This window comes from Strix aluco, chromosome 5 (assembly GCF_031877795.1).
Source record: "Strix aluco isolate bStrAlu1 chromosome 5, bStrAlu1.hap1, whole genome shotgun sequence".
In the NCBI taxonomy this organism is placed as follows: domain Eukaryota; kingdom Metazoa; phylum Chordata; class Aves; order Strigiformes; family Strigidae; genus Strix; species Strix aluco.
Genome location: NC_133935.1, coordinates 84395141 through 84418378, shown reverse-complemented (window position 1 = coordinate 84418378; position 23238 = coordinate 84395141). Strand labels below are relative to the sequence as shown.

Here is a 23238-nt window from a genome sequence, read left to right as displayed (position 1 = left end):
AGCAGTAGGAGCTGACTAGGCTATGAAGTAGACCTTCAGGGGTTAACCCTTGTTGTTTCTAGTAAGTATATGAAAAAGAAACACTAATAGGCTCAGGAGGAGAATAAAAGCTTTGATAGTACAAGGTTAATCTGCTGACCCAAGGCACTACTTGCGCAGCTCACAACAGCACCAAAGCCCTTTGGAGTCTTAATCACCCTGGTTCCATGCTGTATCACTGACTGTCTGCTTTTAGCACGCAGAACTGGGTGCATTTGTGCAGTGTCTGTTTATTCTGCAAGGCAAGGCAGACATTTTTCAGCAGAAGGATAACAGAAAGCCAAGAGCCAGGCTCTGTCCACAGGAATTTGTAAAAGATTCAAAGGCATCTTCATTCAAGACCTCATTCAGCACAGTGCTCGGTATGTTTGTTAACAACTCTCTGTTTGCTACTCCTGTCACTGGGGAAGATAATTAGGAGCCATAAAAGACATACTCCATTTTAGATCACACTGGCGTTAATTTGACTTAATAGGGGACACAGCTTCTAAATTAAGATTTATGATCACCATTGAAACCAGATAGTAAAGAGAGAGAAAGGCATATATACCTGCAATGTCCTTGTTCAAAGACAGAGAACTGACAGTGAATGACCACGGTCTGTGTTTGTCAAGAACACCTGGGCTAGTGTTGATGGCCAAGGGAAAAAAAAAGTCTCTCAACCACACTTTCCAGAAATATCACCATGTTCCAAGCAGGCAACCAAGGAGCCTGAATGGACTAACTAGAGCTCCTTAACTGGCCAAGATACAAGTCCAAGCCATTGGCCTTCAGTCATTCTAGTAGAGTTACAACAGCACACCAGCCACACAAGCTGAAACTGCCCCATATTGGTATCAGCCTATGTGGAGAGTGCCATTAGTGCAGCCGTGGTAAGAAAGGAGAAGGTAAAGATGTGGCCAACCAGCAGAGAGAAGCCAACTAGCTTCTCCATATCTCATGCCTGTGGGGCAAGTCTTCAAATAGAAGGAAACAATACTAGCCCTGCCAGGACTTGTCTCCTTTTCTGCACAGGCATATGAAATGGAAACTGGACTTGCCTCTTCAGTGTGAGTGCAGACCTGAGATATACCTGTCAAATCACTCAGAACAGAATTGAAGTCTTCATTCATCCCTGCTTCTAGTTTAGACTGATAATACTGTGCTGAGAGAAAGAGTATATTCCCCCAGGCATGGTGCCCTCCCAAGCCAACTACTTGGCTTCTGAACTGGAGATGGTTTCCATCTGTCCAGCTCAGAGAACTAAAGAAGCAAAAACATTTAGGCACCAGCCTGAACCCTCCATGTCAAAGGTCAATTTTAAGTATTGGTGATGTGCCCTCCATCTTGGTATATTGGCTCATGTTAAGATCTGTGCCCTGGAAAAATGTCTGAGATTTGTGCTGAAAGACTCAGGTTCTCAAGTAGGACAAACTGACCTTTCTTTCAACAGAATGCACTGGGTTATACATTACTAAGGGTTTTGCCAAGGTAATTTAAAGACAGCAGTACCTTCTCTCTGCTGTTAAGCTGGAGACAATGGTCTGCTGAATGCACTTTGCTGGGAATTCTCCCTATTCTGCCTCTCTTCAAACTGCCCAGAACAGAACTGCCCAGGACAGTCCTATCTGCAGCATCCTTGCTGTTTTTACAGCCCTGACCTTTTTTAGAGAGGGATGAAGTCCTATGCTCTTCTTGTTCCCATTGCACTCCCATTAACATAATTTCTCATTGCAGTTAAATCATCTCACCTTGAGGTGTCTCCAGAGCCACCTCTCACCTCAGACATAGAAAACATTTTGCAGAAGAACCCATCTGGTGAGACGAAGCCTGAATCAAGCTCTCTGCAACCTTACAGCCAACCAGTCTATAATAAATGCAGCGACCTCACCTGTTTCAGTTTTGTTCCCACCATGGAAGCACTGCTGTCAAGCACAAATACAACGTTCTTTGGCAACGGAGGAAGATCTGTGGGGGCGAAGTAGTGCACGAAATACCCATTAAGAATCTGTGGAAGAGCAAGGAAGTCAGGAATCAAAGGCAGATCATGATGCAATATTCCACACACATCATTATGGGATATTTGGTTGGGCACACCTGATCCTGCTTTCAATGTCTGTGTCTACATTGGATGGTATGAGCGCTCCTTGGTATCCCTCTTAATCCCAGTCCCCTGTTTATCTAGACAGGGGGAGCCTGCTGGAGCTCTTCACATCTCCTTCCATGATGGACATTGGGGTTTCCTTCCAAATGCAGTAAGGATATAACGTATGTACCCAGGGATCAGAACCACAACATGCATTTGGGGAAGTGGCCTTATATCCAGATATGTACAGCCAGTATATTGAGAAACTGAAAAGCAGATGCAAAAGAGAAACTCAATGAAGTAGGCACCTGTGGTTTTTAAGTTCATCTTGTGGCTGCCAACTGACTGGTTTTATTTTGGATAGTTCTTACAAGATGGAGAAGTAGCCTTCACTTGGAAAACATTTTCTAGGACATTTGGAGCACGCAAGACAATTGAACCATTTTAGTTATAGTTAATAAAACAGAAAAGATGAGTCATATGTACAGTACCTGAATGTCCCCAACACTCAGCTCCCTGTTGACATCGTATCTAATTATGAAGTCTCCCAAAATGCCATTTCGGGCAATCCTGGTTTGCTCGACAACACTGGGATTGAATGTAACTTTAGCTAAGGTTTTGGTATGTCCAACTACAGTAGAAGGAGGAGGAGAAACATCACCTGTTAAGATAAAACCACAGTATTACATGTTTTTCCCATTGTCTCACAGATGTCTAAGCACAGCACACACAGTATTACCATGGAGTCAGGTCAACTAGCATAGTTACATACTGGGATTAAATATTCCGCTCACCAGTGACAAAATAAGAATTTAAGAACCCCGCCCCTCTAATTCTAAACTGAATCTAACATTGCAATGCTATCAGGGATATAAATGTTTAGGAAAAATTCCTGTGCTCACTTCTGTTTGGGGGTCACTGAACTCAAAAGCCAGATACTCTCTGTATGACTGTTAACTGCTTTCTGTAAATAATGAATGCACAGCTTCAGACATGTATGTGGTATTCATTCCAGCCAACTCTAGACATCTAGAATGCAGATCCTATACCTAAGATCCTGCCAGTCAATGCAAGTATGATTCATTTGGCCTGTTTAAACATTTCCTCTAGGATTAGATGAATCATACTGCAGATTTCTCCCTATTGATTATAAGGAGTTCTTGAGGTGACTTGTTCAGATGCACTGTAGGCATGTGAGGTGGGATTGATCTGACTAATGGATGGCTTGATCTGACAAGTGTCTTATGTGTAACATCTACATCTGAACAAGTCATCTTAGCTCCCTTTATGTTCAGCAAGAGTTGTCAGGATAGTCACTGCAATTTCAGTCTTACTGATTGAGACAAAATCCAACACTTACTAGTGCAGTCATGCAGACTGCACCCCTGAGATGTAACTCACCCTAATCTCCTACAGCCATTCCTGAGTCAGTGAAGAGAGATGTGCCTTTCAGAGGGCATCTCAGAGAGAGACAATAATTTAGGTCTGAGTCACCCTGAAGGAACCTCTGCTTGTCTTGTTAGCTGTGTTCATTTTCTAAAGTTGAGGGATATGGAGATTTCTTGTTGTCTCTCTGTGTGACCAAAATCGCACCTTACTCTCTTTTGGTGTGCCAACTCTTCATTCCCTCTGAACTCTGCAAGAACCCTGACATGAGACTGAGTAAAGTTCAGATTTGGCCTTGAACCGCCCCAGATTTTGAGAGCTTTCCCCCTTATCCTAACTATCTATTGAAAATACCAAAATAGATTCTCAAGTGATGTTCTTCTTGGGTGCTTCAACTCTCACAGTGATTATTCCAACACTCCTCTGAGGCACAGAAGTTCTATTATATCTGCTCATGTGCTGATTAAAATTGGTGGGAATGAGCTGCTTAATTATACTGTGGGGTGGGGGTCTCAAATCCTTGCCAAAGCCCAAGAATTCTGTGGTATGGCAGGGAAAAGAAAAGATAGGTGAGATTCAGTTCCTGTTTAGGTGTTCACAATGCAAGTACCTATGTCTCCTAGAAAATTTCTATGCTCAATGGAGATCAGGTCAAGAGTGTCAGGGGAGATTAGGGTGTGATACATCTGGCCAGACACAGACATCTGCTTTAGGATTATTCTGATTATGTGCTATACCCCATTAACAATACCGATCACCGTGACAAGGTGCAGGTTGTCTTCGAAAGCTCCTCTTCAGAGCTTCCTGTAACACTGTCTATATAACAAGGAGCGGCACTTCTCCACCTCTGTAAAATCCTTTGAGCATCATTAGAAGAATGCAGCGTGACATCTCTATGCAACATTGAACACAATCCACCTCAAATCCAGACGCCACAGTGATTTACAAACTCAGATACGTATGATTGTGTCCATTTAACAAGTGGGAAAACAGAGGCATGAAGTGGTTGCCTAACTCACCTGACTTCCCACAGGTTGAAATCCATAGAAATGCTGGGACTAAGGTTCTTGTGGGTTTATAAAATGGTAAGCCAAAGCTGTGACATTTACTCCAAAGTGCTACATATAATCTAGACTCCTCTAGGCAAAGGAATGAAAGTAAGAGTCATAAATCCATAGCACACTAGGATGTTACTTCCATGTCAATTTGGCTTTACTTTTATAGCTCTCTGTGAGTCCATTTGAATAGAGAAGTCACAAGACCATACTACTGAGGCAGGGAAGAGTTTCCTCACAGGCCAAATTTCTATACAAATAAATTGTACTTGGAGGACCTGCAAAGTGAAACAAACTCATCGGCAAAAGTCCTGACCAAAGGAGTTTGAATGATACATATTACTCAATTTCAGTAAAGTCAAGAATTTACTCTGTGGCTTCTCTGACTAAGCCAACTCCAATCCATCCATCCTGACAGAAACAGAAAGAGAGGTCACAGCCAATAGGTTGAAGTCACTTAAGGACACTAGTGTCAGATCTTAAAGGGGGCTTACAAAATGATTACTCAGAGCTTTGACATTTATTCCTAAATCTGTGTACAGTTCAGATTTCCCCATGCAAAGATAAGTCATAAATCAATAGATCTATAAGATTTTGCCTCCATCTTGATTTGTTTTTACTTTTATAGCTGCCCTCTGATCTGATGAATCAACAGATGTAATATGTTTTTAATACACAAGGCATCAGATTTGCTTGTATTGGCCTTCCTGGATTTTCCATCTGTCTTCTATTACTTCCAAGATCCCATTTAACTGCCAGTGTGTGGGAAATGCCCAGAATTCATAGAAATAGCTTAACAGTTCATTCGTATTTTCTTATCTATTTGAGGGTTTCACATTACTTCTCAACTGCTGAAAAGCAAGCATTGTTGTCGGTTAGGCTGCCTGACCCCATCACAGCAGGGTTAGTGATAGTCTCACACTGGGAACAGAAGCTCTCTCCTTATACCTACTGCACAGATACATCCGTGGTTGTGGCCTTTGGACTTCACTTCTGTGTTTCTCTGCCATAAGTACATTGATTGGTGAGCACAATATGCTGTGCACCACAACAGCATGAGTTCCAGTCCTAGCATTTCTATGGACTCTGACCACCTGAAATTAGCTGAGTTAGGTAACCACTCCATGCCTCAGTTTTCCCACCTGTTAAATGGGCATAATCACATGTATCCAGTTTTGTCAAGCACTGTGGACTCTAGATGGGATCATGTGGATAACAATGCATTCCTCTATGACTCCTCAAAACACTCTTTGGAGGTGAGAAATGTCATCCCCTGTAACACAGACAGTGCTTTAGGAACCCCTGGGCAGGAGGTTTCCAAGGCTGCCTCAATACAGCCATTGTCAGTGACAAGAATAGCTGAGGAAGCTCTCCCATCTTCTTCATAGCCACTCCTCTCCCATATCCAGGATGGAGATTAAAACCAAAAAATAGTCTGATAGAAAAGGTCCAAAATAAGCTTTTTTTTTTCCCCTAGAAAAATAGAAATCAGGTCTGCAAGGCAGGTTATCTAATTCATCCCATGTTTCCAGACCAAATCGCTTCCTACTTGGTTTTATGACATGGTCTGGAAACACTCCAGATCTCCAGTAATGGAAACTCAGTACCTGCCCTTGCCAGTCCTTTCCAGAGCTTCACTTTTTCACCGTTAGACATCTTCAATGTCTAATTTACATTTTTCTTTCCGGCTTATAAACCCATGACTTCTTGTTCTTTCTGTTATTGACACAGAAAGTACAGTATTCTTTTCCTCCTTGCAACAGCCTTTTATATATCTGAATACAGTCACTATGTCTTCCCCCAGGTTTGTTTTTCAGGCAGCACTTGATATCTGGATCACAATAACTCTCCTCTGTTTATTGGCCCAGTTCTTTTCAAACAAGTGACTGAGAGAGGAAAATCTATGAGATATTGCAGGGTACAGAGCATGGATGAGCTCCAAAGATGTGAGCTGGTCTGTGCTCACACTGAGGTAGTTAACAGGGTCTTTAGACAAACTTTCCACCAAATTCAGCTAAAGAAGTAAACAGAGCAAGAAAAAGCATTTTTCACATAAAACTGTAGTCCTCACATGATGAACAGTTAAACCTAAATTATTTTGGAGACTGACAGAGTCAGGATTAGAGCTCAAATGCAAAGTTCATTCTCTAACACTTGGAAAATTCTAGACAACTGTGATAAGAAATAAAAACCTTTCTGAAACCTACGACTTTGAAGAGAAATAGTCATTCTCAAGCAGCCTAATATCTCCCTGCCCAAGTCCATGACTAGTTGTCACACCGCTGTGCTGGAGGAAAAGGATGAGGACAGTCAACCCGGAGGATGCTGGGTCATCATTCAGAAAATGGTTCCATTCTGAGGTCACCAGAGAAGGCTAGGATCACTGGCCTCAATGTCTCCTGTTTTGGAGTGTGTATGAGACAGAAGACAACACCTGCATGTGCCAAAAGATCACCTTCCAAAACTCACATACTTAATATCTTCCTTTGAGAAAAATACAAATCCCAGTTGGAGCTGTGTGTGCAGACGTCACTGTCAAAGGAAATATCCTGGAAAGACCTCTCATCACATTGTCTCTGCTCCATATTCAGAGAGGATATATGCAGGACTTTCCAACAGCCTCTATCTACAGAAAAGCACAGGTTTCCTTTTCATAAATCACTGGAAATTTGTGGAAACAAGTCCAGTCTTTGTATCTTGGGCCCCTACAGCCAAATGCAAGCAGAACCGGACTCTTTACTGCTTCTGCTCCTACTACTGTGATTTCTGCACTGTTTTGTAAACGGCAAAAAAAGGTTTTCTTCACTCTTTCTCATCAAGGGACATCTTCTGTCTATAGGTCTTCAAGTTTTATCTCTTTTGTTCATCACAGACTGTATGGATACTAGCAGCTTGCCTGGAGTCAAAAGTGTAAATCCTGAATGACCATTAAACAGACAAATTGTTTTTTCTACTATGTGTCCTGCATGGTACATTGATTGGCTCTATGGATTGCATGTAGACAGCACCACAAATATATGAAAGAGGATTAGTCCACGAAACAAAGGCAGATCAGTCATTCCTCCACTTTTGCTCATCTAAACTAATGATATTTTTTTCATTAGTTTTGCTAAGAGCATTTATTGCCACAACAGGTTGGCATTTCAGTTATGAACATCAATCACTGTTTGTGCTCATCTGGAGCTGTGGATGACTCCAAAGCCAGACATATTTGATTTTCAACTTAATTTGCCTATCCTACCTTGGATCTTCAGGATCCGTACTCAGAAAAAGAATGTAGTTTCTTATCCAGGTCAGTCAGAGTCAAAAGTATCTACCAACTGACTTGTGAAGCTACATCCATCCTCAACAATGGTTTCAGGTTGGTGGCACTTCGGACATATTACTCAGAATGCCATTTAACTGATGATTTGATGTCACAACACATTTTTCACCCAATACTCTCAAGGTAATTTATTAATACTTATCAAAATCTCACATTTTTTCATTAACAGTGAGATCCTATAGACATCTTTGTAGACATAAAAAACTGAGGAAGAGAGTTTTCACAACATATTCAAAATCAAGCCTGTCAGGCAGTACTATTTTCCAGTGTGCAGGCCTCTGTTCCTTATTTGGTCATTTTTTTAAGTCATGACCTCTCATTTGGGGCACCACAAGTAACACAGTATGGCAGCATCTGGTCTGGCATCCTTTGCTGGCCAGTTACTTACTAGATTGCTATCATGCTCTGCAGTCAAGTGATACTGGAGAGTTTTGAGCCACAGGAATCCGAGACCAGACACTGTCTTTTTCCTGGATTACTCCCAGTTTGCAGACTGTCTGCCATGCAGCCACTCTTTAAATGTAAGACTCGCAATTCACCTGTCTTTCACTTAAAAACCCATAGCCTTCCCTGGAGATCTCACTGGATGTGCATATCTCGTGTGCTCTTGGGTCTTTAGGTGAGCAAGAAGGTTTTCCAGGGAGGATCTAATGACTTCTGCTTTTTGGATCAAGCTTGAGAGATGACAGCCGACTGGAATATAGTAGATTTCCAAGTGAAATGCTCCTTGCCTTGGCCTTGCCCTCCCTAGGAGTATTGTGGTTTCCATTTCTGTTTAGGAAGGCAGGAAGTTCCTGTTGTCTGCCCTGAGCATGACTGATCTTTTTGGCCAGAAGAGGTCACAAGCAATAAATCCCTCTTATCTGAAACAAGCTGTCCTTCTCTGCAACCTGTATTAAACCCTTCTGAGACCCTCTGCCAATTCTTTTTTTTTTTTTCTTCTTTTTCGGTCTGGCTGCTGGTAATGTCCTAATTTTGTCTTGCTTTAGACCAGAAAGAGGCTCAGTAAACCTACTGAATTAATTAACCCTATACACTCATCTGAGTACCAATGAAGCCTTGATCTGGCAGAGACACAACCCACTCCTGACTGCCCATGATGGACCCCAAAAGTGTGTCTGGCATTTCAGTGATTTCCATGGCAGTGGTTTCAACACAGCAAACAGATTTCACTGACTGTATAGGGCAATTCCAGATAGAAAGGGTCTGTAATTGAATTCTGAGCAAGGATAAAGCACAGGGAATCTGAGCTTCAGTTGCATTACCCATGTTGCAGTGGGACATCTATTTTATATACATTTTACTGGCTAGGGAGGATTATGGAATCCTAGAGCTTGGGCCCGTTTTTATATGAGCTGCTTGAAATCTGAAGCATGGTGCCAAGAATGATCAGTGCTCTCAGATTGCCATTTGGATAGCAAGTCACGAGAGTTTTCCCTGTATGTCATTTGCGTATAGGAATTTCCATAGTGCACTAGACCAACAGTGTGTCTGCTCTGCTTAGTCTGTCTCTAAGCTTGATCAATGCCAGATGTTTTGCAGGAAACCGTATGCCACAACGCACTATGATACTGCCTAATAGGTGAAAAAGGCTTCCTGTCTCTCCTGATGAGGAGCAGAGCACACTTATCACACAGTGCATGGATGTACAGCAGAGAGACTAATTACCTGAAGCTAGTCCAAGATACCGAGAGCCTTGATTTCACTATGATTTGGATGAAATCAGTGGGAGCAGTTTAACTCCAGTTCACATGCTTTAGGATCTTTACCTAGCAAATGTGAACAGCTCCACTGATTTTGCTGGCATTGGGTCACTCAGAGTAACTGAGGATCAAGTCCCACAGGACACTACATCCTGCTTCCAGGTCAGACACACCCTCTTTTTTTGGTGAGGGTTTTTTGTCTACATGTAGCAATCACAGTATCTTGTGCTCCTCACTGTTATTTTATACTAGAAAAATTACCTTTACACTGTCTGAACAGTGAGCGAGGACAGTTGGGGGTAAGAGTAGATACTCAGACTGCTCTTAATGCTTTGGCAAAACATGGATTTTCATCTTGGAATTTCCCATGTTCTAAAATGCAGGATTTCCTATCTGCCTTGGCATGGATGGATGGAAAAAAACAATTTACTTAAAATAAACTGTTCCCAGGAGATATGGAGCCAGGGAAGAGCCTGCTCAAATGCTGAGCACAAGGCCTGAAGGTCCAGTTCAAAGCTCATAAAGACAATAGAAGAAAAAATTCCTATTGAATTGAATGGGATCAGCCCTATATTCATTAAGCTTCAATGTTCTCACATGCTTATGCACAGATACCACATAGATACAGTCATCTATCGAAAACAGAACAAAAGCCACCAGCCTTTATGACCAGACTGAATTCCCACCACTGAACTTCACCAAGTTTATAATCCTGAAATCCCTTTCACATTGTAGCCATTATACCAGCTTTCATGAACCTGGAGATTACCCTGCCAGTGAATGAGAGATCTCTAAATAGGAGTTGCTGATGGCCTGCAATCCATAGAGGCCTGCTTGTCACTCAGATGCAGCCACCTCTGGGGTGGAATGTACCTGTCACACAATGAGTGCAGCAAGAGTTAAAAAGGGAAAGCAAAAAATGTATCTTTCTAAACAAAGTCGTAGTTGGAATTTGCTGAAATAATTCATGCCTAACGAGGTGTTAGCATTCATTTTTCTTGTTGTCTTCAGGAGACGTGTCCTCTAGTTTCTAATATAGTCTTGATCTTAGACAATGCTGCTTTAACACAATGTCAGGGTTTTGTTTAATGCCTCATTTGGAGCAGAGGGAAAATGAATGAAACACCAGTCTACACAATTATCCAAGATTGTCTTGGAGAACTTCCAACACTGCCAGTCCAGTTTTTGAGAAGTGATTAAGGCCCAACAAGTAACAGAACCATGGGTCATAAAAACTCTCCTTACCTTCAACTTTCCCATTGCCTTTATGCTTGCTGTTTCGAAGGGGAGGCACTTCCAGTGAAACTATGCCTGAGTTCTCCAGGATGTTCACCTCCACTCGTAACCTCCCCACCAGCTGCTGGGGCCGGATGCTGACTGTGTACTCATATTTTCCCAGTCGCCTTTGCAAAAGCTCTTCATAATGCAGTAGGAACCTGGCCTGCATCTTGCGAGGAATGAAGACAGAAGCTTTGAATGTCTCATAGCCATTCTCCCTGGAAGGAAAATCCAAAGACATCTTCACAGCCCATACACATGACACACCACCTCCTCCAGTGAATGATGAATCTGGATTTTGTTAGTCTAATAAATGTAATTCCTATCATTGAATATGTGAAACCGGCAAGAAAGAAAACATAATGCTTCACAAAGCATTGGGCACACAGGAGGCTTCCACTGGAGGAAAGGTCTTAAAAGATGAGATGACTTCTTACACGGAGGAATATGACAGACATGTATAACACGGAGCAGGGCCAGAGGAAAGGCTGCCGCTTGGTTTCTTACACAGAGGATTTGCAAGACCCATGTTTAATTTTTGACTTTGTCACTGTGGACTCATTGCAATATCTTAAGCAAAGTACAAATTAATTCCTCCTCCCTAATATTATCTGTTTATAGCTACATACTCAATGGGGAGAAATAGGACCCCTATGACAATTCTACCATTGGACACTTGTCTAAAAAGACTCTTCTCTTCTGACTGGCCACAGTGTGCCATCAATCACTCAGTGTACAACTGACAGTCAGCTTTCTGTTGGCAATTTGAAGTGAGATGAATTCCCACCTTTAGCCTTTATTGGCTTCAGCTGTCCTTCTGTTAAACAGAGATAATTTAATATGCTCCACCTCCCACACAGTGCTCTGTAGTGTCCAGCTACCAGGCACTGATATGATGCCAGGCACTACTATTTGTGAATGGAAAATAAAAAAGCCACATAACAATGAAAAATGGAAACTTTTAATGTCATGCAGGGGTAACTTCAGAACTCAATGATATGAGATTTTGGGTATGCTCACAATTCAGTGAGCGTTGAAAAGGATTTAAGACTTTGATTTCTCTAACACATCTGAAAAGATTTTTTTTTTTAATGTTAAACTTTAGGACAGTTGGAATGATGTAATGACAGGTAGTGATCACCTACAGAAAAGGATGCAACAGGGCATGATGAGAGAAATATAGTGCTTCAAGAGAAATACAGAACTCTTTCATGTTCTGCCAGTCTGTGTCTGGATCCTGAGGCAGCATCCTTTGCTATAGGTTCCTGATGGATTTTTCTTACCATGAATGCATCTAGTCACTTTCTGAACCCACAGTAAGTTTAGCATGCACGATTTCCAGTGGCAAGAAACACAGTTTATGTGAAGAATACCTTTATTTTGGCCATTTTGAATCTGACATCTGATCATTTCATTCAATTTTCTCTAGTTTTTCTATGAAAGACAGAAAATAAAAATTCCTTATTCTCCTTCCAAATATCACTCATGAGTTCGGATCTCTGTCAGACCTCACTCTCCCCACAGTTCATAATTTCTCTGATCTGAAAATCAGTCTGTTTAGCTGTTCCTGATCATGTGTTCACGTTGGAATAGTGCTACTATCCCAAGTAACTGAGAATAGTACAGGATTTTCCAGAGCAGCAAACTCCATCCAATGGTGCATATTTCTGAGAGCTATTTGGGGGAATTTGGGCACCTGTGAAATCAGAGTGCTGCTGAAGAAGTGCGTTCAGGTGAACATACAGGCTTTTAGATCATTAAAGGGATGAGTCTTCCTGCCAGTGCTTGGCCAAGAGGACTAAACACAGTCAAGCACTAAGAACAGGGTGAGTAAACATGACTGCAGAAGGCTGCTTGTGGTTCTGCCACTGACTAACTTTGTAGTCTTAAAGTTGTAACTCACTGAGTTTCTGTGTGCCTTAATTTTCCTGCCTGTTATTCAGGAAGTAACAAGATTTCTCTCCCTCTCAAGTATATCCTGGAGCATCTTGGAAGTGAAAATGTTGTGTAACAGGGATAGAAGAGGCGACATGCAATTTTACATGACTTGGAGTATGGGAATGACACCAGGCCGTGCAGACAACATTCTGTTTAGCTGCTTCTTCCTATAAATCCATGAATGAGTATGCCCAAGCAGACCAAAATAAAGATGGGAGAAGAGTATGTCTCTTCCCAGAACACAGTCAAATGCACAACACTTACCTTCCATCTGTGGGGCTTGGAGGTTTCTTGTGCCTTGCTTTGTCATCACTGCTATGTTTCTTTTCTTTCCCTGTGACCTCTCCATAATAAGTCTTGTTGCCGATGCTCCTGGAGAGACCAGAGATGTCAGTGTGACCACTCTGCTGCACCCACGGACAGAGACAGATGTGCAGCTTGATGTGGGAGGGTCCACAGACTGTGCACATGTGAATGGGCTGTGTGCTGCTGGTGTAACTCTAGTCCTAGAATCCACTCAAGCCACTGAGACAGAAGCCGACTTAGAAGTTCCCTGGCTGGTTATACCAGCAGAGTACATTTTTAGTCCAGGAGTTTACCTCTCTAAAATGCCAGTTCAGTAGGTAATCTCCAAAGCATAAGGATGCAAACCAGAAAGCAAAGCAATTGCCAAGAATCTCAACGAGCACTTTTTTTGTTTGGACTCGGATCCACCATCTGTGTCAATACACATGGCAATATTCAGGATGATTGCTCTCAATTAGCTGCCTCCTTAACTAAAATGCTTCTTGCTGGGGATGAGTTACAGGGCCATGGATTCCATACGGAAACAGCCCTTAACATACATTTTGGCTGGCCAATGGCAAAAGACTTTTTTCCTCCTATTCAGCCCAAATGGAAGTCTTTCTAAAAGAGCTGGTCACCTATCTGCTATGGTTAGGTCCAAAGTTGTGGCCCCAATATCTACCCACAGGGGGGATATGAGCATGACCAAACCAAACATGTTTTTGAAACCAAGACCTTGATTTATTCCTTATTGACCCATTTCAGCACGAGCTTAGTTGCCCTCTGCTTGCTGTTATACACAGAATGACTAGCACCTTCAGCAGCAAGTCCACCTATCTGTTAGCTGCAGTTGACTCTCCTCCTCCATTGGAGAACCTGGAACAACAAGGAGCTTTTTAGGCACCACAGTCAGTTAGGCAAGATAACTGTTGTACCAGTGTTGCTGAAACTATAGTTGGAAAGGTTTCTGAGGGATAGGAGAGACTTTTTCATCCAAATCAAAAAGCGACAAGGAGAAGGAAGTTGTTAAAAGACACTCAGATGGGAAATAGAATAATTTTCTTCCCCAAGTACACTGAGGGCTTGAATCTTAGCATCCTGTCATCCAAGGACTTGCTCAGTGCTTTGGGGCCATGACCAGTCTTGGATGTAGTATAGCATGTGTCTGGTTTTATTTTTCCCACAGAAACGGAAAAAGACCTTGTGATAGAGCCCTACTGCAGTCTAGCTAGCTTTTGAAATCTCAAAGACCTATCTGTGGATGGAAGAACCATTGTCCATCCAGCTGTCAGCATTACTTACTTACATGGTAAAGTTGGAGATGAAGGCTGCAGCTGGGATCTGCATCTCAAACACACCTTCACGTGCCTCAGATCCACTGTTCACCATTGTGCAAGACACTGTGGTGAAAGCATACCGAGAAATGATTGTGGATTTCACAGTGAATTCGGACATCCGAGGCCTGGTTTCCTGTAGGTATCAAAAGGTTATCTGTTAATACTGGCAGCTACATAACTCACCCCTTCAGTGTTTCAATGGCTTTAATACTTAATATGCTCAAGCAAATAACCATCCTATCAGTATTAGCCTCCCCTACGAAAAACAGTCAATGGCAAGCAAGGTGGGCTTGCTCTCAAAATTTCAGGTAAGCTGCAAAAGATAAACCAGAGACGTGGCAACACCTTTGTTCAGGTACAAGAGCAAAGGCCACAGTCATTCTCCAATGCTTGGGAAGAGTCCAGGAAGGATGAGAGGTTTGATTATGCCAGCCTTTATGTTGTGAGACACACTAACAAAATCCACTTGTATCCTAAATTGCACCCTTCAACTCTGACCATTGGAGAGGATCAGGATTAGTCCCTTATGGTCTGGGAAGAGAAGCCCAAAATATGTCTCCATACGGTCCAGAACTGATGTCAGAGGAGCTCCCCATGGACTGTGCACAAGAGCAGATAGATGTAAGACCTCTTGAAAGACTGAAATCCCTGTGTTTGAAGCAGCACCTTCAAATTCATACAGTCAGATCTGTAAGTTATGTAAACAGAAAAAATGCTGAGAATCCATCCTGGAAGTCTCAGGCGATGGATGGAAGAGATTTAATAAGAAACACTGACACCGTGACATCTCAAGTAAAATATTTTTTTTAGCCCACACTGGATTCTTTCCAGCAGAGAAGGAGCAGAGACTACAAGAAATGACACACGATGTAGCAATGGAAGCTGAAAGCCAATTTCTGCTTCTTGGGAATGTGTTTTTGTGCATAGTCCTGGGTTGGAGCATTTCTCCAGTCTAATGTGTTTTTTGACAGCAACGTCTCCATGGAGCTGAACAGTTTTCTTCCTGGAAGAAGTATATTTAACTATAAGCAGCCCATGTGAAAAAAGTTCTGTATGTTGCCTTAAGCCAAGACTGAACCCTCAAAAGCAAAAGGAAGCTAAGGAGTAAATTACACTGCAAATACAGAGCAATTTCACTAAGCCAAATACACCGAGACTCTTCCTATTGAGGTTGATAAAAAGTCACAGTCACAGAAGACTTGTGAAGACATGAACATGTTCTTCAGTTGCACTTCCAGGATTATTTTTTTTCCAAACAAAAATAATTTTGACAAATTGCTTAAGAAAGGGAGCAAGAGTTTGTATGAGCAAGTATGAAACAGGAACATTTCTGCAGTAGCTGACAGCATCAGAAGCAGTAATAACTGAGCATCTAACCAAGCTGCTGGGCTAGTGAATTCCAGGCAAATGGAAGAATGAAAATCCACTGGAAACAAACACAAAACTGTCAACAGACTTGGAATAAAGCCCCACCTGCCTACACTTTTGAGTCTTTGAAAGACTCTGGTAAACGTGTCTCAAATGAACCTAATCATGATAGATCTCTTTAACAGCTGGAGAACGTGTGATGTGCTCTGTACATCCTGCTTAGCACAGGCTCAGCTCACATGGAGCACAATGACAAGAAATTAGTACTTCTAGGGTGTGATTCTTCTCACCGATTTCAAACAGCTCAGTGCAATGGATCTAGACCAGAACACATCTGTTCAAATCTCATGTCCCCCCCTTAGGCTACCAGTGGCTTTTACTCAGTCGCTATTGATTAGAACTAGATCCTGTTATTCTTAAGACCTTCCCTGATACATAGGCATGGCTTTCCAGTCTCATTATCCTGAAGGTGGAGAGGATGAGGAGTTTTGATAGGAAGTAGTGTTGTAGGAATGTTTCCAGATATAATGAGCTGATGTTTCATTCAGTCTTCCATACCACTAATTGCCTGTGGCATAGCAAGAGATACAGAGGATTTAATAACAGAAGTAAAATAAAGAATCTGAAAATATGGCAAATTATTCGGCTCCAGATCTCCTGCACCCACTCCCACGTTCTGCATTTCATCCTAAGCTGTGGGCTCAAACACAGTTGACAGCTCAACAGCAAAAGAGGATCAAGCCCTTTGACTTTCACTTGAGATACAAGTGGTTCTGCAGTGACAGATCTGACACTGAGTCTAACACTGTGAGTGCAGTGATGGATTCATCTGAAGCCAGAAAGTCTTCAGAACATGACAGAGGACATGGACTTGCCCTTGTTATGACAAGAATATAAGAATGGTTGTACTGGGTGAGAACAAAATCAATTCTAACCCTGTAGCCTATCACTGGTAGAGACCAATAGTACATGCTTAGAGAAGAGTGTAAAATCAGTCCAACCTGTCCAACATGCACTGATACTACCCAGAAATATTCTCTGAGTTTTCAGTAATTTGTGGCTGAAGGAATCCCTGAGCTGAGGGTGGTTTTTTTGTGCTTAGTAAACCTCTGTAGATTTTTCTTCTATGACTTTACACAGCTGCTTTTTGAATCCATGTAAACCTTTAACATCCACAACATCTCACAGCAAGGGGTTCCACAGCTTAATATTTTATATGAAGAACCATATCACTTAGGGTTTTTTGCTGAATCCACCATTTGATGGCTTCAACTGATCTCTGTCATATCTCTCTATCCCACTGAACAAGCTGCAGCTCTGACATCCTCACAGCATGAGGAACAGCAAAAACAAATGAAAAAAAGGCATTCAACACCTCTCCCTCTTCCTGGTTGTTAGGAGTTGATGTTGGAGAAAGCAAACACTGAATAAGGGCATCACATACAACTGAGGATGAAAGAACCAATTCATCTTCCCATCCCTGGAAGGGGTCTGCCATTCCTTATATTCAAAAATATAAACAGTGAAGGCAGAGACAGTTTCCAAACAGGTTGCTAGGTCAGGCTTGGCGGGCAGCCCAAGTTCCAGTTTGCGATTCTTGCATGTTCCCTGGAGCTCTTGCACAATCCATCAGTGCCTGATGCTCTGACTTACAGCTGCGCAAATGCCTGTTTGTTTTCTCCGCTTTTTATTAAGGCCTTCAGAAGATGAGAGGCAGCACAAAGGAAAAACCAAAACAAACCATTTGTTTAATATTATTATTACTGTGACTTATTATCCCTATTAAAAATAAAGCTAGGAAACACCAAAGGGGCAGATTAGCACACTGCTATGAGGCAGGTTGGCTGGATGCTTTAATGAAGGTGTCCTGGAAGCTGAAATTTTCTTGCCAAACAAATGATTTTATGCTTGTTTACATCAAATGTTTGGAAAGACAGAAGAGAGCTGAACATAAATACGTTCCATGTTTTTACCTTTATCAGTTGCTTTCATCAAAACAAATTGACCGTATCTCAGATTAGAAGCAATAAACTGGCAATAAGACTGAGAGTTGCACTCCTCTAAGCTGCTGATTCAAATCTGTCAACGATCAAAGGGACCAGAAGCTATTAACACGATGGCTGCTCAGTGTGTGAAATGAGTTCCTCCAGTTCTCAACTGGGAAGTCCCCATCCCTCAGAAAACCCAGAAAAATAACTGGCCGTGAACAGCAATTTCTCTGGTGGCCTCTTTAGCCAAAGTTTTGACCTAAGCTGTGCAGCATTCAGTGCAGCAATATAGCCAGATCTCACAGATTTGCTGTACACCTAAAGCTTAGGTTCCCATGCTGAAAGAATATTGGCTTCCTTGTTTTATTCCTTTCTTCCAGAAATTTCAGACAGAGAAAAACAGAGATCTTCAAATTTCAAAGCAAACTCTCCCTTTCTCTTCAAATTCAATGAGATTTCATCAAGCCTATGTTCACTACATGGTTAAGGTTTGTAACACTGGATATTCTCTCTCCAAATCTGGGGTCGAGAAGATGGATTGGGAAGTATTAGAAGAACCCATACCTGTTGCATTGATCAAAATGAAGGTTTTTTTTACCTAGAATCTCACTCTACCATCACCCACTGACATTGTTCACTTCTGGGCACAGGGGTGCACACACACATATATACATAGAACAAGCGTAATTCCCATGAGGTGAAGTAAAGACACAGTGTGATACATACCAGCCTCTGCAAAAATTTGGCCTGTCTTGGAACACGGCGTGCAACCTGCAAAGAGTTAAGGGAGTTAATGGAGCCTAGTCAACTTACAGAAGACACATTACTTGTTTAAATCCAGACACATGTTCCTCTGGTTAAAATTAAAACCTGAATCTCTTCTATATTAACAGACTCGTTGATCAAAGCTCAGCAGTGGAATGCGGCTCTCGCAGGCAAGGAGGTACTGTGTGTTTTACAAATGTTATTTGTCAAGAGACGCTCTATATGAAGACAGGAACCTCAGCCTTTAGCCCTAGCCCTGGACGCTATGTCTTGGGCCTGGAAGTGTATTCCCTTATAGCTTCTAGGTGTCACTGTCCTTGCCCCATTGCATGGTGTACGGCACATGATGAGAAGGGCCGCTAAATGGTCCACAACGCTCATCAAATGCCACACATGGCCCATCTACACCCTCAGGTAAGTAAAAGCCAAAGCCCATTCCCCAGCCCAGCTGTGGTTTTCATCTGTGCAAGAGCACTCAGCACACATGGTGGGTTACAGACAGTGGGCAGGGAGAGGGCTGAGGGCACGACAAGCCCAGTCACCAGAGGCTGTCCTCAGCTCAGCACAAGTGTGGCTGCTTTGAGCTTGAGCAGCGACCAGGTTAAAACCTAACACCATGTGGTGGGGCTTAGCAGGCATAACCCCATTCTGCTGCACGTCTGGACCTGCTCCAGGGGAGGACTTGTGTAAATTAATGTTACCGTATCAGCTTTATTGATATTACCTCAACAGCAGATCTGTTGCCTAAAAATTCTCCACAGGTGCTGTAGATTTTGCACAGTGACAGAAAAGCACTGGTCATGTGCAAAAAGGGAATAAAGATATTTAAACTCAGCCACAGATTATATTATGAAACGAAGTGTTTCACCTATGACAATGCAATCATACTCATTGGATCGCCCTTCACAACAACTCCTCTGACTTCTTCCCTACACATGGTGCAAGTCTCAGTTTAGCAACATGTCCAAATCAAATCCCTCCCCAAAACAGAGTACAAGTCTCTTGTCAATGAGGTAAGCCAAGTGACTTCTTAAAATGTCGGTGAAACTCCAGAGAGCAGAGGAATGCAATGATATTTTTTTACCTGATTTGCCCTTTCTGTTGATTTACACTGGAATAACAGCAGTCCTTGCCAAAGAAATTATTTTATGTCTGTTTATATCATGCATTGAAAAGCTCAGGAAAGCCCAATGGAGAAATTAAAGTCTCCTCTGCTAGAGTCTTTATTATTTCCTTCTGCACTATTTTAGCCAACATCTTGTAAAATTAGAACCAAGGAAAAACAGCTCCCTTGGGAAATTCTCAACGGAGAGGAGAGAGAGAGGGGAGAGGGGAGGGGAGGAGAGGGGAGGAGAGGAGAGGGGAGGAGAGGGGAGGAGAGGGGAGGAGAGGAGAGGGGAGGAGAGGGGAGGAGAGGAGAGGAGAGGAGAGGAGAGGAGAGGAGAGGAGAGGAGAGGAGAGGAGAGGAGAGGAGAGGAGAGGAGAGGAGAGGAGAGGAGAGGAGAGGAGAGGAGAGGAGAGGAGAGGAGAGGAGAGGAGAGGAGAGGAGAGGAGAGGAGAGGAGAGGAGAGGAGAGGAGAAGGGAGGAGAGGGGAGGAGAGGAGAGGAGAGGAGAGGAGAGGAGAGGAGAGGAGAGGAGAGGAGAGGAGAGGAGAGGAGAGGAGAGGAGAGGAGAGGAGAGGAGAGGAGAGGAGAGGAGAGGAGAGGAGAGGAGAGGAGAGGAGAGGAGAGGAGAGGAGAGGAGAAGGGAGGAGAGGGGAGGAGAGGAGAGGAGAGGAGAGGAGAGGAGAGGAGAGGAGAGGAGAGGAGAGGAGAGGAGAGGAGAGGAGAGGAGAGGAGAGGAGAGGAGAGGAGAGGAGAGGAGAGGAGAGGAGAGGAGAGGAGAGGAGAGGAGAGGAGAGGAGAGGAGAGGAGAGGAGAGGAGAGGAGAGGAGAGGAGAGGAGAAGGGAGGAGAGGGGAGGAGAGGGGAGGAGAGGGGAGGAGAGGGGAGGGGAGGGGAGGGGAGGAGAGGGGAGGGGAGGGGAGGGGAGGGGAGGGGAGGGGAGGGGAGGGGAGGGGAGGGGAGGGGAGGGGAGGGGAGGGGAGGGGAAATTCTCTGCAGTTTAAATTTTTGAAGAAAATTTCTATCTGGGTCTGTTATCTCAGGCAAGTAAAGGACCTCAGGAGCCTGCTGTGAGAGGCTGCAGAGTCTCCATCACTGTAAGTTCTTCAGAACAAGCCAGACAACTGTCTGTGAAATTGGTCCTGCTTCTAGCAATGCCAGGAATGAGAGATCAGTGGTCCTCAGTATGTTTTTTACCAAAGAATTACCTTTTGGAACAAATCCACCTGTCGTCCTGTATGGAATGGTCACAAAGGTTTTTACTGACTAGTTGGTGAAACTGGAAATTTGGTTACTGGTTTTATCTTTCCCCACCACACACCCATTTTGTTTGCTTGCTTATTTGCATAAGAAAGCTTTGTATGACTTGGGTCCTTCAAAAGCTACCTTCTAAAGTATTGAGGATAACCAGTAGACAATGGTGTGTAGCTAAGGATCACCAGATAACAGTATTCTGTCTGCTAGGACTTCATGAGTACTGCGAAAACACTGCTGCAGGATTTATGATACCGACTAGTCCATCGACTGTTTTGAATCAGGCAGCTTCACTAGCATCATCTAATGGAATAATTTCAAAGTTACTATCAACCTTTAGCTGTAAAGCCTTCCAAAGCACTAATTAAAGCCCAATAATTGCTAGTAGTGACCCCATACCTGTTGCTGCCTGCTAGTGTTAGTATGGTATACAGAGAATAAACTGGGCAGTAACAACCCAACTACCTGTGAAGAGTTGTCGAGAAGAACTACCTCTAGTGCAACAGTAATAACTAGCAACCTTGTCAACTACCTTAGCAGAGTAGGACCATTGGATAAGTCAACAAGTAATCCACACTCATTGCAAATACCACTATCCTCCAAAGACCTGTGTCTGTACTTGCCTTTGTGTAGGAAGATCCTCCCAGGATGGTACAGTTAAACGCAGCCCTTTACACTTTCCTGAATCTGTTAGAGATTTGTTTATAGTTTAGAATCTTGATCTAGGCAAGCACCTGCCTGTTCTAAACCTGGCTCATGTCTTCAGTGAAGACACATAGATGTCCTCTTCTAGATCTGGCTGTCCCAGGGGACTAGGTCCACCACCTCTATTTATACATCACTGCTTTTTTGTTGGAAGTTATTGCTGTCACTGTTCTGCTGGCAACACAGCTCCTGTGAAAACACCCTCATTGCCTCAAGCAAGATCAGCCAGATTATTTCAGCACTGTGAGCCAGTTGCTTGAGCTTTGCAACTGATCTTCCCCCTAAAGCAGATAAGTGAGTGTTCTCAGATACCACTCCACTGGCAAGATAGCGGTGGAGATATTCTCTGCCTCTTGGACAGGTGGGTCTACAAGACAATGTTGGTTTGTGGCTGAATTCTCCAACAAGGAATATGTGTTTACAGTAATCAGGATCAACAACGGACTTGTTGAGGTCCTCATAGTGGAGAGACATGGGGACTTCTGGAGAGAGATTCTTCCCATTCTAGGTAGGATGAGCGATTCAATGACCAACTCTGAGATGGGTACAGACATATGAAGAATCTCATTCTTCCCACTTACTGTATGGCAGAAGATGCCAAATACAGGCATTCACTGACATTTTAGTCATGCTAGGGGATCCCACCCGGCCTCCAGCAAGACACAAGTCTTCCATAGGTCCTGTATTGTATCTGCCAGTCCCACATAGGTGTTTCAGATATGACAAAGCCTCCCAGATCTGATCAAATTTAGACAACTGGTTGATGCCCTAAGCGACCCAAAGTCATACATGATAGCATGGACCTGAAGGATGTGAGCACAGATCTGAAGCTCAGCATTTTAAATCACAGCCTCCCAAACCACCACCCAAACTCTCTTGCTAACTTGCAAAAAGTTCACTGTCCTTTCAGCCCTGCTTCCCCAGAAAATCTAAGGCACACAGTGACACAACATAACAGTCCTCACTTGCAGAATATTTTTTTTTTTTTCTCTCCTGGTCAAGAAGCATTTTACAAACTGAAACTCGTGGTTCATTTCATCCAGCATGAGTTAAAAATCACGTACGGTAAGACTGAGACCATAGGCAGAAAAACTTTCCTCCAAGCCTGAAATACTCTGAATTACTCAGACTGGCGTGCGGCCAGGACACTGTGTTAACTCTCTTGTCCCTTTGAAACGCCTTGTTAGCACAGCTATGAGGATGTCAGATTTGAACCCATCCCCTGGCAGTAGCACCCATCATGGGAGGGTGCCGGTGCTCTCCTGGTCTAACACCTCCAACAACTGCCTTGCTCGTTAGTAGCAGCCTCCCATGGTGCTGAGCCACAGCCATGGGCATGCCACAAGGACGGGTGCAATAAATGCAGTTTTAGCAAACTGCCCTGTGTGTTGATACTGACAGTTAAGAGGGGACAAGCCAGCCCCAGCCACCCGAACGACAACCGCCTCAAAACCTACTTGCTCCATGATGCTGTCGTCTGCCATCAGCTTCTCTTCCAGGTACCTCGCCATCAGCTCTGAGTCGGGCTGCCCCGCTGAGGTGGAGAAGCCCCAGCAGAACCACAGCCAAAGGATCATGGTGGAGGGGAGCGCAGGCCGGGGCTGCCTGCCCCGCAGGTGAGAGGAAAGCCCCGCTGCCTGCAGC

General features: G+C 43.4%; 1 protein-coding gene across 1 annotated transcript in view; it reads right to left on the bottom strand.

The window, feature by feature from the left end:
• The window catches only part of ITIH5 (inter-alpha-trypsin inhibitor heavy chain 5), a 49942-nt gene extending 26704 nt beyond the window's left edge, over positions 1 to 23238 (bottom strand). The window contains exons 1-7 of the mRNA XM_074828048.1: positions 23052 to 23238; positions 18494 to 18538; positions 14381 to 14544; positions 13054 to 13161; positions 10819 to 11069; positions 2596 to 2765; positions 1910 to 2026 (exon numbers count right to left, since the gene is read on the bottom strand). Of these exons, the coding sequence (XP_074684149.1) occupies positions 1910 to 2026; positions 2596 to 2765; positions 10819 to 11069; positions 13054 to 13161; positions 14381 to 14544; positions 18494 to 18538; positions 23052 to 23171 (975 nt within the window). The 5' untranslated portion in view covers positions 23172 to 23238. The remainder of the gene's footprint in view (positions 1 to 1909; positions 2027 to 2595; positions 2766 to 10818; positions 11070 to 13053; positions 13162 to 14380; positions 14545 to 18493; positions 18539 to 23051) is intronic.